Below are 17082 nucleotides of genomic sequence, written 5' to 3'. Positions count from 1 at the left end.
AAGCCGAGTTAAAAATATATTTATATTTCTTGAGTGAACAATCATACAAGCAGTCGATCTCGAGAGTATTTGAGCTTGTCTCGCTTGCATTTTCAGGCATTCACACGTCCAAAGCGTAGTTTTATATCCACGTAGTGATTTTACTCTAAAAAATAATATAAGCACATCCATAACAAAGCGAAATATGCATTGCACACTTGCAGACACGACCATCCATCAAGGCATGAATCACACGTGTGTTCGGTGTTTTTATTTATTTATCATAACGTGTGTTCGGTGTTTGTTCGACTAATATCCCTTTTCTCATAATATCCATTAACAACTTCACATTTTATTTCTTACTGAATAATTAATGTTCGGATATAGCTATAACCTGAAAATCCCAAATTTGGCCACCAGATGCCTAGCTCATGCGCTACCCTTATCCCAAAATCTGACGACATTGTCCCCAAAATCGGTCTCGCTCCCCTGTCTATATTTCTTCGTGATGCCCCCTCCTCCCCTCTCTCTTCCTTCTGGTCTTCAAAAATGTATAAAAAATAACTAACTAAAATACAATGAAGCTCCACCTAATAAAACTAACTTGACCAACCACCGCCAGCGCCAGCACCAGCACGAACCACCCCTTGGTCGTGTGGGCGGCAAGGGGTTTATTGGTAGGAAGCTCGGGCCCGTCCTCCTCCATTGGTGGTGGCAATGCCCATATCCAGTTCTGAGGTCCGCACTCGCCGCAGATGGCCTAGGCGCCTTGTGGTAGTATGGGTGAGCCACCGAGCGAAAATTCCGTGCTTTGACGCCAACAACGGCGTCGCCCGCGGGTGCCATCTCTCCTCTTGAGAATGTTGTTGTGGTTCTCTTCTTGATGCTAGGGTTTCGGATGAAAGCCCTTGTCCGTCTCGGACTCGATAGCAGCGACGCCTCACGTCGTTTTCCTTCCTGACAGTGTTGTCGTGGAGTTTAGGCATCCTAGGGCATGTGGCGTTGTTTCTTCAGGCACTCCTATGTATCTTTTGGCAACATAGTCGTTTTTTGCTTTTCGCGTTTGCCTTTTTCATTGTGATTTTGTTATCCGGTTATCACAGAATTTGCTCTGTTAAGAGATTCCTTACTACCTTCTATCGGTCATCCGTGTGCTTTGATTTGTGATTTACTTATAAGGCAGGATGAGAGTCTGTTTCGTGGAAGTGGAGATCGTGGCAACTTCATGTATTAATTATGTATTTTTAAAACTTGATAAATTAAAGACTTATGTTGTACTTCCTTTGTCCGAAATTAGTTGACACTCAACGTCTAGATACATCCATTTGAGTGTCAACTAATTTCGGACGGAAGGACTAGTATTCAGAAAATTAAAGCATAAGTATTCAGAGAGCACAACACTGAAAAAAATGTCACTTCGTTGCGTATCTAGACTACTACTAGGATCAATAACTAAATCAGCGATTGTTGGATAACCCCGTGAGGTAAGTTAATCATCATGTTTAAGATGGTGTATCCATGATTTGTCCTCTTTATTGTTGGAGCAACATCCTATGGACTTGAGATAATTTTCAGTCCGTAGTACTCGGACTGATCTGATCTGAATCATGTCACTTTGTAGCCGCGGCAGCAGCCCAATAAGCCTGACGCTTCTTGGCGTACTCCACGGCGACGTGCACGTCGGGCACCACCTCCCTCGCCGCATCGGTTTCCCCGAACCGCTTCGCCCACGCTGCCAAGAGCGGGGTCCTCCCAGTGTCGACGAACTCCACGCCATACATACTGCGTAGCACCTCGAGCAAGAGCAGATTGCATCCAACGGCGATGTCGAGGTTGCCGATGGAGTCGCCGGCGAAGAAGGCCTTCCCGTTTGAGCACTGGGCAAATGCCTCCTCCAGCTGCCCCATCACCGCGAACATCTCGTTAATCTGTTGCGTCCTCTCCTCCTCCGTGGCTGCCTTAGCAGTGCCAGCGTAAGCAGGGAATAGCTGCAAGAAAGAAACCACACCATTGGCATTCGCTGTTTCAGATATTAGAAGTCACAAAACAGAGGTGCCAGAAAATAATCACCTTGTCGTCCACGTAGGCGGTCCAGAAACGAGCGACGGCGCGCTCATAGGGGTCGGCGGGGAGGATCGGCGGCCCCGTGGCGGCCCAGACCTCGTCGATGTACTGCACGATGGCCGGCGAGTCGCATACGGGCTTGCCGTCGTGGATGAGCACGGGCACCTTCTTCTCCACCGGGCTGGACTCGAGGAGGAGCTCGCTCTTGTTGAAGAGGTCCTGCTCGATGTACTCGTGGCTCACGCCCTTCATGTGCAGCGCCATGCGAACACGGATGACGAATGGACTCACCGACATGCCCAACAACTTCAGGTCTGGTTTGGCTGCCATTGTTGTCTGATCTGTCTCTCTGTTCTTCTCTCGTTTAACGCGCTCGCGTCTGTGCTAGAACAACATCAGTTTGGGTGTTTATATAGCATGGAAGGAAAGACTGAAATGAGGAGTTGCAGCCATGGGGAGTGTACTACGGGTCGACGTGCATGAGTGCATCACCAGTGACGTATCATGCGATCAAATCGCAGCGATTGGTCAACAGTTTTCCATAAATGGCGTGAGAGTAGTTGGTGATTGGTGTTGAGTGTGTCTTCAAGGACTTCAAGAGTCCATCTCATTATCCATCCATGCATGTTTACTCTTTGTTAGTTGTTAGTTTGCCAAATCCGTCTTTTTTCTCAGTTTCCTCCCATTCTCACCGGTTGTTAGGTTGCATGGATAACCCTCGAGGTATCAAGCTGGACCAAACTCAGCTACACTCAAGGAGCTACACGATCTGATCAACTTGTGCTAACGGCTGCTGTACACATGCAGCCATTCCATATCTGCGAACAAGTCGACATGTGCCTGTACGCTATGGAGGCCAATGGCTGCCGCTCGCACATCCAGAGTGTGCGAGGGAGCAGTGGCGCAAGGGGGCCAGGGAGGTCGCGGCGGCGCTGAGCAGAGACGGGCAACGACAGACAGGAGGTGGGAGTGTTGTGCTAACTCAACAGGCTGCCTGATACAACTACAAATTGAAGAGAGATCAACGACAGAGAAGATCAGTAGGCATACAAGGGCACGTACGACCTTCCTTCCCATGTGCTTAGCTTGAATTGTTATTCATAGCTACAACAAACATGCATGAATCACATTTGTTGACGGCCGGAAAGATGGAGTTGAAGGACCAACGAGACGCGGTCGTTTCTCAGTTTAGAAAAAAAAGGTCGGGACCTTTTTTTTTACTGTAAAAAACCATGGTTTTCGAGATACTACAGTTTTGTAAACCAGAGTATTTGTTGATGCCAAACACATCAAAGTATTTTAAACCGTTGTTTCTAAAAATACCATGGTATTTTTCTAAAACTCCAAAAATACGGTGGTGCCAACCGCAGCCTGAACCTCTTTATTTTTAACAGAGCACGAAGAAAAAGTTGTCTCTATTTTTCACGCCTAGCTGTATTCTTCATCTCGTCGCCTCTTCTCCAGCGAATGACGTGTCCCCACAGCCATTTAGAAACCAAGCTATGCTGGTGAATGAAAGGAATGTACTGGCCTTGTGGTTTGATTTCTTTTACAGATTTTATCCGGTTGAATTTGGTTCTGCATAGTTAGGGTTTGTCTGTCCACCCGACCGCCGGCCGCGTCGAAATGCACAACGCCCGCGTCGTCGGACATGTCGCCATCAGTGTGTTGAGTTGCGTGGATTAAAATCGATGATATCGCCGTGGCGGGTGATAACGGTGGGTGATAACTTATAGAGGAGCAGCGAGTCATCACTTTCTTTTCCCTCAACATGTTTCGTTTCATGTTTCATAGCTGCAGCACCCCTAGCAAAGGTCTGTAGGCCTTATACAATGCTAGATACTTAAGGAGGTGTTTAGAAATATAAACCGAATTTTTCTAAACACTAGTGGCTATTTATAAAGGAGAGACGCTTAATTAAGCGTCTACCCTGCATAAATAAGCATCGGTGCTTGAGAAAAGTCTGGTTTATTTCTCTAAGCACCTCCCCTAAGCACCTTGCATTGTACAAGGCCTAAGGTGGCGCGTGATGGCCCCAAGTAATTTATAGTTTTACTTTTTGCATAGAAAGGCCAAGTAATTAACCTGAATGGATTGTGATGCATACGTCCAAGCATACAAGCTGCAAATGATATACACCCTCATGTAAATTTGTTTGAATTAGTGGCTAGTTACATCAGATAACTTCAAACATAAACAAATTACTCGAGTAAATACTGCAACGCCTAAGCGCCTCTCTGTTTTGCCAATACTGCAAAATACCAAAGTATTTGTATACTCTGGTATTGCTTGCCTACAAGTTCTAATACTGTGGTTTCTAAATACCATGATTTTCTAAATATTATGCATCCAAACACAGCCTAAAAAGTTTGAGAATAGGGTTTAAGGTTTCCCGTGGGGCAAAGCCTCTCCACGTCTTTCTATATATAACAATCAGCATATACAATTACATACGTACAGAGTACGTGTACACGACACGCTAGACCTATTTTAACACTCCCCCTCAATCTGAACTTCTACCATGTACAAGGTTTTAGATTGGTACTAAAACGGTCTAGCATCTCTCTGGTGGCTGGTTTGGTAAACACATCAGCCAGCTGATCGTTAGAAGAAATGAACCTGACCTCAAGAGCTCCAGAAGCAACACGCTCGCGCACAAAGTGGAAACCAATCTCGATGTGCTTGGTACGCGCATGGAAAACTGGGTTGGCAGTCAGATATGTGGCCCCTAAGTTATCACACCATAGAACCGGAACACGCTGCTGAGACACTCCAAGCTCTTTGAGTAGTGACTCTACCCAGATGGCTTCAGCAGCTCCATTCGCCAAGGCTTTGTACTCGGCCTCTGTGCTCGATCTCGACACTGTTGGTTGTTTCTTCGAACTCCAGAAAATTAGGTTTGGTCCAACAAATATGGCGAAACCTCCTGTTGATCGACGATCATCCGGACATCCTGCCCAATCCGCATCATTGAAGATACTAATGCTAGTAGAGACAGCCTTGCGAAACTTCAGCCCTGTGTGCAACGTTCCTTTCACATAACGTAAAATCCGCTTAACGGCTTCCCAATGAGCATCATTGGGCTGTGAGAGACTCTGGCACACCTTATTCACTGCAAACGAAATATCCGGACGAGTGAGTGTTAAATACTGCAACCCACCAACAACACTGCGATACCGGAAAGAATCATCGGTGCTGAGAGGCCGTCCAGACACTCGTGCAAGCTGATCGGAAGTAGATAGCGGTGTGGAAGTAGGCTTACAATTCTCCATGATCACACGGTGCAAAAGATTCAAGGCATACTTCCGTTGAGTCAATGTCATCCCCCCTGAATTGTATGACGCTTCCAGACCAAGAAAATACTCCAACGGCCCAAGGTCCTTGATAGAAAAACTGGCCGCGAGGGCATGAACAAGACCATCAACCGCACGTGGAGAAGATCCGGCAATGACAATGTCATCCACATAGACAAGGATATAGATCTGAACATCACGATAACGGAAGAAAAACAGAGAGGTATCTGCTTTGGAGGAGACGAAACCCAACTCGAGAAGACGGGTACTAAGCCGAGCATACCATGCACGAGGAGACTGTTTGAGTCCACAGAGAGCACGCTGAAGCTTGCACACATGCGAGGGAAAACGAGCATCCTCGAAGCCAGGTGGCTGCTGCATATAGACGTCCTCGGAGAGATACCCATGAAGAAAAGCATTGCTGACATCAATCTGCCGAAGACTCCAACCGCGAGACACAGCCAAGGCAAGAACCAGTCGAACGATGGCCGGCTTGACAACCGGACTAAACGTATCACCATAATCAATGCCAAGCTGCTGGGTGAAAGCACGAGCGACCAGTCGAGCTTTGTACTTATCAACGGAGCCATCTGGATGGTGCTTGGTCTTGAAGATCCACTTGCTCCCAAGAACATTGACTCCGCACGGCCGAGGCACAAGAACCCAAGTCTTGTTATGGTGAAGGGCAGCGAGCTCATCAATCATCGCGGTACGCCAGGCAGTCTCACGGAGAGCATCACGATGAGAGACAGGCACCGCATGAAACGCGCGGGGATGGGGATCATAGCGGATGGTCCCATCAGTAGGAACAAGGGCACGACGAGTATGATCGCGGGTGCGGGTAACCATGGTGTGTGCAGGAGCAGCTGGAGGTGTCGCGGTCGAGGGAGCAGGACTGCCCTCGACAGAAGGCGACACGAGCTGCGGTGGCGACGGTGGAGCAGCATTCTCGAGCACCGGCACAGGCGACGGCGAGTCAGTGCGCGACAGGGAGACCACCGAAGGGCCGGGAGGAGCGGCCGGGGCCGAAGACGGGCCGACCGAGCCGGGCGAGGCGGCAACTGACGGGCCAGTCGACGTGGCAGCCGACGGGCCGGCCAGGCCGGGCGATGCGGTGACCGGGCCGAGCGAAGCGGGAGCCGAGGGGCGGGGGGACGTGCATGTCCCATGCACGTCGATCACCAGGGAGTGCGGCGCGGCAGAGGGCGTGCATGCGCCATGCGCGTCGATCGCCGAGGATGAAGCCGCCGAAGGATCCTGCACATAAGTAACATGGCCTGAAACAGGCGTGTCAGTAGACAAATAGGACAAGTCGTATTTGCGCATATGGTCACCCGTAACCGGTTCAGTGGGAGGAAAAGAGAGAACATCAGCCAAAGAAGAGACATCGACGGTGACCCGAGGATTTGCATAGGGAAGAACAGACTCGTCGAAAACGACGTCACGAGAGAAGTAGATACGTCCCATGGAACGATCAAGGCACTTGTATCCCTTATGCATCAGACTATAGCCCAAGAAAACACACATGGTGGAACGGAAAGCAAGCTTGTGTGCATTATATTTACGCAAACTAGGCCAGCATGCGCAACCAAAAGTGCGAAGAAACTTGTAATCGGGGTGCACCTTAAGGGGACGATAGATGGGTCTATCTTGTTGAAGAACAGGTGTAGGCATGCGATTAATAAGGTAGCACGCCGTAAGGAACGCTTCATCCCAAAAACGCAATGGGGGAGAAGAATGAGCCAGCAAGGCAAGACCTGTTTCGACAAGGTGACGATGTTTGCGTTCAGCAATGCCATTTTGCTGAGAGGTGTGCGGAAAAGACACGCCATGAGAGATTCCAGTGCGTTGGAAATACCGGTGCAGTCGGTGATACTCACCACCCCAGTCTGACTGAACAACTATGATTTTAGTGTGGAGAAGACGGTCAAGATGGGCCTGAAAAGCATAAAATACTTGCTCAACGTCAGGCTTGTGCTTAAGGAGATAAATCCAAGAGAAGCGAGAGTAATCGTCAACAAAGCTCACATAATACTTATAGCCTCCGAAAGAGGCAATAGCAAGCCCCCAAACATCAGAATGAATTAACTCAAGAGGCATAGTGGAAACATGATGTGATAAATTATAAGGCAATTGTCGACTTTTAGCACGCTGACAAGCATCACACACGGAAGTCTGACGTTCAGAAGAACACACTAAATCATTATTCCTAACAATGTTTTGAACAATATTATTCAAGAGATGACCGAGACGCTGGTGCCATTGGGACGGGGTGGTCTTGATGCTGAGAGACGCTTGGCGGTTGGAGGAGTGCTACCTCTTGAGCATGCGTTGGTTTTCCCTTGAAGAGGAAAGGGTGATGCAGCAAAGTAGCGTAAGTATTTCCCTCAGTTTTTGAGAATCAAGGTATCAATCCAGTACGAGGCCACACGCAAGTCCCTCGTACCTACACAAACAAATAAGAACCTTGCAACCAACGCGATAAAGGGGTTGTCAATCCCTTCACGGCCACTTGCAAAAGTAAGATCTGATAGAGATGATAATATTTTTGGTATTTTTATGATAAAGAATGAAAGTAAAGATTGCAAACTAAAAATAGATTGGAAACTTATATGATGGAAAATAGACCCGGGGGCCGTAGGTTTCACTAGTGGCTTCTCTCAAGATAGCATAAGTATTACGGTGGGTGAACAAATTACTGTCGAGCAATTGATAGAAAAGTGCATAATTATGAGAATATCTAGCCATGATAATGTATATAGGCATCACGTCCGCGACAAGTAGACCGACTCCTGCCTCCATCTACTACTATTACTCCACACATCGACCGCTATCCAGCATGCATCTAGAGTATTAAGTTCATAAGAACAGAGTAACGCATTAGGTAAGATGACATGATGTAGGGGGATAAACTCAAGCCATATAATATAAATCCCATCTTTTTATCCTCGATGGCAACAATACAATACGTGTCATTTCCCCTACTGTCACTGGGATCGAGCACCGCATGATTGAACCCAAAGCTAAGCACTTCTCCCATTGCAAGAAAGATCAATCTAGTAGGCCAAACCAAACTGATAATTCGAAGAGACTTGCAAAGATAACCAATCATACATAAAAGAATTCAGAGAAGATTCAAATATTGTTCATAGATAATCTTGATCATAAACCCACAATTCATCGGATCTCGACAAACACACCGCAAAAAGAGTTACATCGAATAGATCTCCAAGAAGATCGAGGAGAACTTTGTATTGAGATCCAAAGAGAGAGAATAAGCCATCTAGCTAATAACTATGGACCCGAAGGTCTGTGGTAAACTACTCACACATCATCGGAGAGGCTATGGCACTACTAGGAAAAGGGCTATAGATGAAATGGCCACTAATGAGGCACCAGACATGTGGTGCGCCACTACTATATAGCAGTGGCGCACCATGTGCTGGTGCGCCATTAGTGTGAAAGACACTAATGGCGCACCAGACACACGGTGCGCCACTAGTAATGAATTTTTTTTATTATTATTTTTTCAAACATACTAATGGCGCACCAGGGCACAGTGTGCCATTACTAGTTCTAACTAGTAATGGCGCACCAGCCTCATAGTGCGCCACTACTATTTTTTTTTTTGCAAAACTAGTAATGGCGCACCAGGGCACAGTGCACCATTAGTGTTTGCGGTGTGCCCTGATGCGCCATTAGTGTATGGCGCACTGATGCGCCATTAGTGTTTAAACTAGTAATGGCGCACTGTGCCCTGATGCGCCATTAGTGTTTTTTTTTTGCAAAACTAGTAATGGCGCACCACCAGCAGGTGCGCCATTAGTAACCATGGTTACTAATATGAAAATGTGGAAGGCTCCGCCTCCTCCCTTTCCCAGTCAAGTTCTGTCCTCCTCCCCCTTCTGTTTTGCTCGCCAGCGGCCGGCAGCTAGGCGGTTGCTCTCCCATCCTCCGCAATCCTCCCCTCGATCTCGTCGGAGCGGGCGGAGACCGGGCCGCGGCGATGACGGTGATCGACATCCTCACGCGGGTGGACGTCATCTGCCAGAAGTACGACAAGTACGACGCCGAGAAGCTCAACGGCGCCAACGTCGCCGGCGAGGACCCCTTCGCCCGCCTCTATGGCTCCGTCGACGCCGAGATCTCCTAGTGCGTCGAGGTACCCCGCGCCTGCTCTCGCTCCCCCCGCTCTCCCTCCGCCGGGCGCGCGCCGCCCCTCGCGGCGATCTGAATCTGACTAGTCTGCTGCTGCAGAAAGCGGAGGCGGCGAGGCAGGAGAAGAACCGGGCCACGGTCGTTGCGCTCAACACCGAGATCCGCCGCACCAAGGCAAGCTCCTCGAGGAGGACCTGCCCAAGCTGCAGCGCCTCGCGCTCAAGAAGGTTCGTCCGATCATCTCTTAGCTGACCCGCTAGATCTGCTTCTTCTGTGGCCGCTAGGACTCGCTTATGCCCACGTTGTCTACTAGCAGTAGAAGAGGCTAGCTTGCCTCGAAGGAGGAGACTGCCTAAATTTAGGATGCGCGGTTGTTCAATGTCAACGGAAAAAAATGAAGCAATTTCTGTGTCGGTGAGGTGATTTGCTGGATCACCTGGTGCAGTTTGGGATCGGCGGGACTGGTATTTTTTGCAGAATTTGCTGGGAAAGTATGTTTATGATTTCATAGGATTTTGTAGGACGATGATTATGTGCTGATTATACAGCTCAAATTCTAATATAATCATATGTAGGAGAAATTGAGTGTCTTTTATGTTGCAATGTACTTCCATTTGGCTGTTGGCATAGATGGTGTATAGGATTATTTACATCAATGCCCACTTCTTTTGCATAAAATCAGTGTAAACCATATGGAGTCTTACCGTTATGTTCTGCTGCTTGCATTTTCTTTCAAATGCATATCTATTTATTTGAACTAGACAAGCGTGCTATTGTTGATATCAAACAATTCAATCTATTGCTGCTGTTGTCTTGGAGCTTAAGTACTCCTTACCTTGTCCCATCCTTTTTTGGTTCAACTTAGCATTTCAGTACCATTGAGTATTGACTTGATATGCATATTAGCTGCATATTGAGTTTGGTAACATGCTTTCCTTGGTCATGCATATCTCTGCGCTATCATATGGGAGGATATGCATGAGCAGTTGAGTACTGAGCGTATAACTAAAATTAAGCTTGTTGTTTTATATAAATGTTCATCTAGTTGCTGTGAGTGTATCCTCATCTTAAGGTTAACATTGTTCTGTGCCAAATTAGGCCAATTTCAATTTCCATGTGCACATGTTCCTTCATTGTTTTAGCACACAACTCTGCTTTCTGTATTAGCATTAGATGGACAAAATATGTTGCCATTATAAATTTGAATTGAACATGCATTCCGCCATGCATAAAGTTGGTTGAGCAATGTACATTGTGTCTGTTTCCTCATCATCTCTGGCCTGGCCTGTTAGATGCCCTTCTTAAATTTACTCTTATCCTCTTGAGGGTCACGAGCTAAACCTTTTAGTTTTCTCTTACCACGACACACATAGATGGAAACTTTGATGATGAATACTTTAAGGGGACTGAAGAATCAAATAAATTTTGTCAGGAATATGAGATGCGTAGAATGAAGCAGGTAAAGTTTTGATTCACCAATCTAATGTTTTTCTTCTGTTTGTTTTGTGCTTCCACTGGATACTAACCAGACCTGCTTTTTGCAATGGTATTCTGCAGGATGAAGGTTTGGATGTTATTGGTGAAGGGCTGGCAACTCTGAAGAACATGTCATCGGATATGAATGAGGTTGCGTCCTGTGCTTGTTTTCTAGTTATACGCTGATTATGTGTACCATACTAATTGTTGTGATCATCAGGAATTGGATAGGCAAGTTCCCTTGATGGATGAAATGGATGACAAGGTCAGTTTGCTGGCCACCGTCATTTTTGATATTTCTTCTGACAGGCGGCAATGCTTAATGTCTGATAAAACGATAAATGCAGGTGGATAGAGCCAATGCAGATCTGAAGAATACCAACGTGAGGCTAAAGCAGACCATTCTTCAGGTAAAAGTTCACTCTTCTCCCTGTATCATACTTATATCACCGCCTACCTTTACAAGTAAGTAATTTCCTTTGCCAAGCAACCACTCCGGTGGACATGCTCCTTCACTTCATTAACTAGCCTGAATTTGGACTAGCCGCTGAATGAAAGATCTAGTATTACCCCATATTCTTTACTCGCTTGCTTGATGGTTACCACATCCGTCTTGTTTAAATCACACTGCCCTGTTTGAACTCTCTAATTCTTTTGCTCCATGCGATTTTCTTGTGTCGCAGTGTGCTCAAGAAGTGAGTGAGGTGCAACGATGTGCTCATGTCGCGGTCGGTGGTGGTCTTGCATTGGCTCCTCTACTTATCATGTCCTGCTGTGATAGGCTTCAACATGTGCCACGAGTAATTCGTTTCGTCTCATCTGTGTAATATCATGTTGTTGTTAGAGTATTATTATGCTTGTTGATGAAGCAGTGATGATTATATGTGTGTTGGCCTGATGGATGTCTGATTGTATCTATATTCGGGAGTAAATTGCTTAGTAAGAGTACAAACATCATTCTTTTGTTCTAAACCTGGCCATGTATATTTGCCTTCCCTGGGGACTTTCTTTGAGTGGCATAAAGAAGTCACAGATCACAGTTAGGCCCTGAGTGTCGTGTTGGCTCGACCGGCATGGATACAAATCCAAAGGCTAAACCTGTGTTTCTTCCAACATAAAAGTGTTGCCTACATACGTGTGATTGTTGTATTATACTATGACTAAAACAATGCCCGTGCATTCTATGGGCAGAAGACGAGGAATTCCTTAGCAGACTTAAGTTTTAAATATCAGAAAAGAAAAAAATTCCTAATATACATACTAATGGCGCATCACCCCAACGTGCGCCATTAGTATGCCAAAGTATACTAATGGCGCATCATCCCGCAGTGCGCCATTAGTATGGCAAAGCACATGGGTATATACGGCCCCTGGGAGGCATACTAATGGCGCACCGTGGCCTATACTAATGGCGCACTGCCTGGTGCATCATTAGTATACCAGATACTAATGGCGCACCAGCGGTGCGCCATTAGTAAAAAATACTAGTGGCATGGTGCTAGTGGCGCACCAGTAGTGCGCCATTAGTAGGCAAAACTGGTGCGCCACTAGTAAGCCTTTTTCTAGTAGTGTGGTGTTGATGTAGAAGCCCTCCGTGATCGATGCCCCCTCCGGCGGAGCGCCGAAGGCCCCAAGATGGGATCTCACGGGTACAGAAGGTTGCGGCAGTGGAATTAGGTTTTCGTGGTGCTCCTGGATGGTTTCGGGGTACGTAGGTACATATAGGAGGAAGAAGTAGGTCGGTGGAGCCACGAGGGGCCCACGAGGGTGGAGGGCGCGGCCAGGGGGTAGGCGCGTCCCCCTGCCTCGTGGCCTCCTCGTTCGTTTCTTGATGTCCACTCCAAGTCCTCTGGATCACGTTTGTTCCAAAAATCACGCTCCCGAACGTTTCATTCCGTTTGGACTCCGTTTGATATTCTTTTTCTGCGAAACACTGAAATAGGCAAAAAAACAATAATTTACACTGGGCCTTGGGTTAATAGGTTAGTCCCAAAAATAATATAAAAGTGTATAATAAAGCCCATTAAACATCCAAAACGGAATATATAATAGCTGAAGAAAATATGCCCTAGAGGCAATAATAAAGTTATTATTTATTTCCTTATATCATGATAAATGTTTATTATTCATGCTAGAATTGTATTAACCGGAAACATACTACATCTGTGAATACATAGACAAACAGAGTGTCACTAGTATGCCTCTACTTGACTAGCTCGTTAATCGAAGATGGTTATGTTTCCTAACCATAGACATGAGTTGTCATTTGATTAACGGGATCACATCATTAGGAGAATGATGTGATTGACTTGACCCATTCCGTTAGCTTAGCACTTGATCGTTTAGTATGTTGCTATTGCTTTCTTCATGACTTATACATGTTCCTATGACTATGAGATTATGCAACTCCCGTTTACCGGAGGAACACTTTGTGTGCTACCAAACGTCACAACGTAACTGGGTGATTATAAAGGTGCTCTACAGGTGTCTCCGAAGGTACTTGTTGGGTTGGCGTATTTCGAGATTAGGATTTGTCACTCCGATTGTCGGAGAGGTATCTCTGGGCCCACTCGGTAATGCTCATCACTTAAGCCTTGCAAGCATTGCAACTAATGAGTTAGTTGCGGGATGATGGTATTACAGAACGAGTAAAGAGACTTGCCGGTAACGAGATTGAACTAGGTATTGAGATACCGACGATCGAATCTCGGGCAAGTAACATAGCGATGACAAAGGGAACAACGTATGCTGTTATGCCGTTTGACCGATAAAGATCTTCGTAGAATATGTGGGAGCCAATATGAGCATCCAGGTTCCGCTATTGGTTATTGACCGGAGACGTGTATCGGTCATGTCTACATAGTTCTCGAACCCGTAGGGTTCGCACGCTTAAAGTTAGATGACGGTTATATTATGAGTTTATGTGTTTTGATGTACCGAAGGAGTTCGGAGTCCCGGATGAGATCAGGGACATGACGAGGAGTCTCGAAATGGTCGAGACGTAAAGATCGATATATTGGACAACTATATTCGGACATCGGAAAGGTTCCGAGTGATTCGGGTATTTTTCGGAGTACCGGAGAGTTACGGGAATTCGTATTGGGCCTTAATGGGCCATACGGGAAAGGAGAGAAAGGCCCCAAAGGTTGGCCGCACCCCTCCCCATGGACTAGTCCGAATTGGACTAGGGAGGGGGGGGCGCCCCCTTCCTTCCTTCTCCTTCTCCCTTCCCTTCTCCTACTCCAACAAGGAAAGGAGGAGTCCTACTCCCGGCGGGAGTAGGACTCCCCCCCCTGGCACGCCCTCCTCCTAGGCCGGCCGCCTCCCCCCTTGCTCCTTTATATACGGGGGCAGGGGGCACCCCAATGACACAACAATTGATCTCTTGATCTCTTAGCCGTGTGCGGTGCCCCCCTCCACCATAATCCACCTCGATAATATCATAGCGGTGCTTAGGCGAAGCCCTACGTCGGTAGAACATCATCATCGTCACCACGCCGTCGTGCTGACGGAACTCTCCCTCAAAGCTCGGCTGGATCGGAGTTCGAGGGACGTCATCGAGCTGAACGTGTGCTGAACTCGGAGGTGCCGTACGTTCGGTACTTGAATCGGTCGGATCGTGAAGACGTACGACTACATCAACCGCGTTGCGCTAACGCTTCCGCTTTCGGTCTACGAGGGTACGTGGACAACACTCTCCCCTCTCATTGCTATGCGTCACCATGATCTTGCGTGTGCGTAGAATTTTTTTGAAATTACTACGTTCCCCAACAGTGGCATCCGAGCCAGGTTTTATGCGTAGATGTCATATGCACGAGTAGAACACAAGTGAGTTGTGGGTGATATAAGTCATACTGCTTCCAGCATGTCATACTTTGGTTCGGCGGTATTGTTGGATGAAGCGGCCCGGACCGGCATTACGTGTACGCTTACGCAAGACTGGTTCTACCGACGTGCTTTGCACATAGGTGGCTGGCGGGTGTCAGTTTCTCCAACTTTAGTTGAACCGAGTGTGGCTACGCCCGGTCCTTGCGAAGGTTAAAACAGCACCAACTTGACAAACTATCGTTGTGGTTTTGATGCGTAGGTAAGAACGGTTCTTGCTAAGCCCGTAGCAGCCACGTAAAACTTGCAACAACAAAGTAGAGGACGTCTAACTTGTTTTTGCAGGGCATGTTGTGATGTGATATGGTCAAAGCATGATGCTAAATTTATTGTATTAGATGATCATGTTTTGTAACCGAGTTATCGGCAACTGGCAGGAGCCATATGGTTGTCGCTTTATTGTATGCAATGCAATCGCCCTGTAATGCCTTACTTTATGACTAAGCGGTAGCGATAGTCGTAGAAGCATAAGATTGGCGAGACGACAATGATGCTACGATGGAGATCAAGGTGTCGCGCCGGTGACGATGGTGATCATGACGGTGCTTCGGAGATGGAGATCACAAGCACAAGATGATGATGGCCATATCATATCACTTATATTGATTGCATGTGATGTTTATCTTTTATGCATCTTATCTTGCTTTGATTGACGGTAGCATTATAAGATGATCCCTCACTAAATTAGCAAAGTAAAAGTGTTCTCCCTGAGTATGCACCGTTGCAAAAGTTTTTCGTGTTGAGACACCACGTGATGATCGGGTGTGATAGGCTCTACGTTCAAATACAACAGGTGCAAAACAGTTGCACAAGCGGAATACTCAGGTTTAGCTTGACGAGCCTAGCATATAACAGATATGGCCTCGGAACACAGAGACCGAAAGGTCGAGCCTGAATCATATAGTAGATATGATCAACATAGTGATGTTCACCATTGAAACTACTCCATCTCACGTGATGATCGGACATGGTTTAGTTGATATGGATCACGTGATCACTTAGAGGATTAGAGGGATGTCTATCTAAGTGGGAGTTCTTAAGTAATTTGATTAATTGAACTTTAATTTATTATGAACTTAGTCCTGATAGTATTTGCAAATTATGTTGTAGATCAATAGCTCACGTTGTTGCTTCCCTATGTTTATTTTGATATGTTCCTAGAGAAAAATTATGTTGAAAGATGTTAGTAGAAATGATGCGGATTGGATCCGTGATCTGACGATTATCCTCATTGCTGCACAGAAGAATTATGTCCTTGATGCACCGCTAGGTGACAGACCTATTGCAGGAGCAGATGCAGACGTTATGAACGTTTGGCTAGCTCAATATGATGACTACTTGGTAGTTTAGTGCACCATGCTTAACGGCTTAGAATCGGGACTTCAAAGACGTTTTGAACGTCATGAACCATATGAGATGTTCCAGGAGTTGAAGTTAATATTTCAAGCAAATACACTAGTTGAGAGATATGAAGTCTCCAACAAGTTCTATAGCTAAAAGATGGAGGAGAATAGCTCAAGCAGTGAGCATGTGCTCAGATTGTCTGGGTATTACAATCGCTTGAATCAAGTGGGAGTTAATCTTCCAGATAAAATAGTGATTGACAGAATTCTCTAGTCACCATCACCAAGTTAGTAGAACTTCGTGATGAACTATAGTATGCAAGGGATGACGAAAGTAATTCCCGAGCTCTTCGCGATGCTGAAATCGACGAAGGTAGAAATCAAGAAAGAGCATCAAGTGTTGATGGTTAACAAGACCACTAGTTTCAAGAAAAGGGCAAAGGGGTAGAAGGGGAACTTCAAGAAAGAACGTCAAACAAGTTGCTGCTCAAGTGAAGAAGCCCAGGTCTGGACCTAAGCCTGAGACTAAGTGCTTCTACTGCAAAGGGACTGGTCACTGGAAGCGGAACTGGCCCAAGTATTTGGTGGATAAGAAGGATGGCAAAGTGAACAAAGGTATATTTGATATACAGATTATTGATGTGTATTTTACTAGTGTTCGTAGCAACCCCTCGGTATTTGATACTAGTTCAGTTACTAAAGAGTAGTAACTCGAAACGGGAGTTGCATAATGAACAGAAACTAGTTAAGGATGAAGTGACGATGTGTATTGGAAGTGGTTCCAAGATTGATATGATCATCATCGCACACTCCCTATACTTTCGGGATTAGTGTTGAACCTAAATAAGTGTTATTTGGTGTTTGCGTTGAGCATGAATATGATT

General features: G+C 46.3%; 2 protein-coding genes across 2 annotated transcripts; one reads left to right on the top strand and one right to left on the bottom strand.

Annotated features, from left to right (window-relative positions):
* Positions 1-1340: 1340 nt before the first annotated feature.
* LOC123181402 (glutathione S-transferase U17) lies at positions 1341-2425 on the bottom strand. The gene is made up of 2 exons (XM_044593660.1): positions 2050-2425; positions 1341-1967 (listed from the first exon to the last, which is right to left on the bottom strand). The coding sequence occupies exons 1-2, from the start codon at positions 2371-2373 to the stop codon at positions 1590-1592; spliced, it is 702 nt and encodes a 233-aa protein (XP_044449595.1). The 5' UTR covers positions 2374-2425; the 3' UTR covers positions 1341-1589.
* Positions 2426-9195: 6770 nt separating this feature from the next.
* On the top strand, positions 9196-11965 carry LOC123181401 (syntaxin-73). The gene is made up of 7 exons (XM_044593659.1): positions 9196-9498; positions 9594-9721; positions 10868-10953; positions 11052-11120; positions 11191-11235; positions 11318-11380; positions 11654-11965. The coding sequence occupies exons 1-7, from the start codon at positions 9461-9463 to the stop codon at positions 11795-11797; spliced, it is 573 nt and encodes a 190-aa protein (XP_044449594.1). The 5' UTR covers positions 9196-9460; the 3' UTR covers positions 11798-11965.
* The last annotated feature ends 5117 nt before the right edge of the window (positions 11966-17082 follow it).

This window comes from Triticum aestivum, chromosome 1D (assembly GCF_018294505.1).
Source record: "Triticum aestivum cultivar Chinese Spring chromosome 1D, IWGSC CS RefSeq v2.1, whole genome shotgun sequence".
NCBI classification, from domain to species: Eukaryota; Viridiplantae; Streptophyta; class Magnoliopsida; order Poales; family Poaceae; genus Triticum; species Triticum aestivum.
Note: the sequence above shows the minus strand (reverse complement) of the source record. Positions and strands in the feature narration are given on the sequence as shown.

What these genes read in the sequence shown, in the direction of transcription:
- LOC123181401 (XM_044593659.1), top strand. Translation starts at nt 9,461, where the DNA reads ATGGCTCCGTCGACGCCGAGATCTCCTAGTGCGTCGAG. An exon ending in AGATGCGTAGAATGAAGCAG is followed by an intron (nt 10,954 to 11,051) that starts GTAAAGTTTTGA and finishes GGTATTCTGCAG; the next exon opens with GATGAAGGTTTGGATGTTAT. An exon ending in TGGATGAAATGGATGACAAG is followed by an intron (nt 11,236 to 11,317) that starts GTCAGTTTGCTG and finishes CGATAAATGCAG; the next exon opens with GTGGATAGAGCCAATGCAGA.
- LOC123181402 (XM_044593660.1), bottom strand. Translation starts at nt 2,373, where the DNA reads ATGGCAGCCAAACCAGACCTGAAGTTGTTGGGCATGTCGGTGAGTCCA. An exon ending in CCGCCTACGTGGACGACAAG is followed by an intron (nt 1,968 to 2,049) that starts GTGATTATTTTC and finishes TCTTTCTTGCAG; the next exon opens with CTATTCCCTGCTTACGCTGG.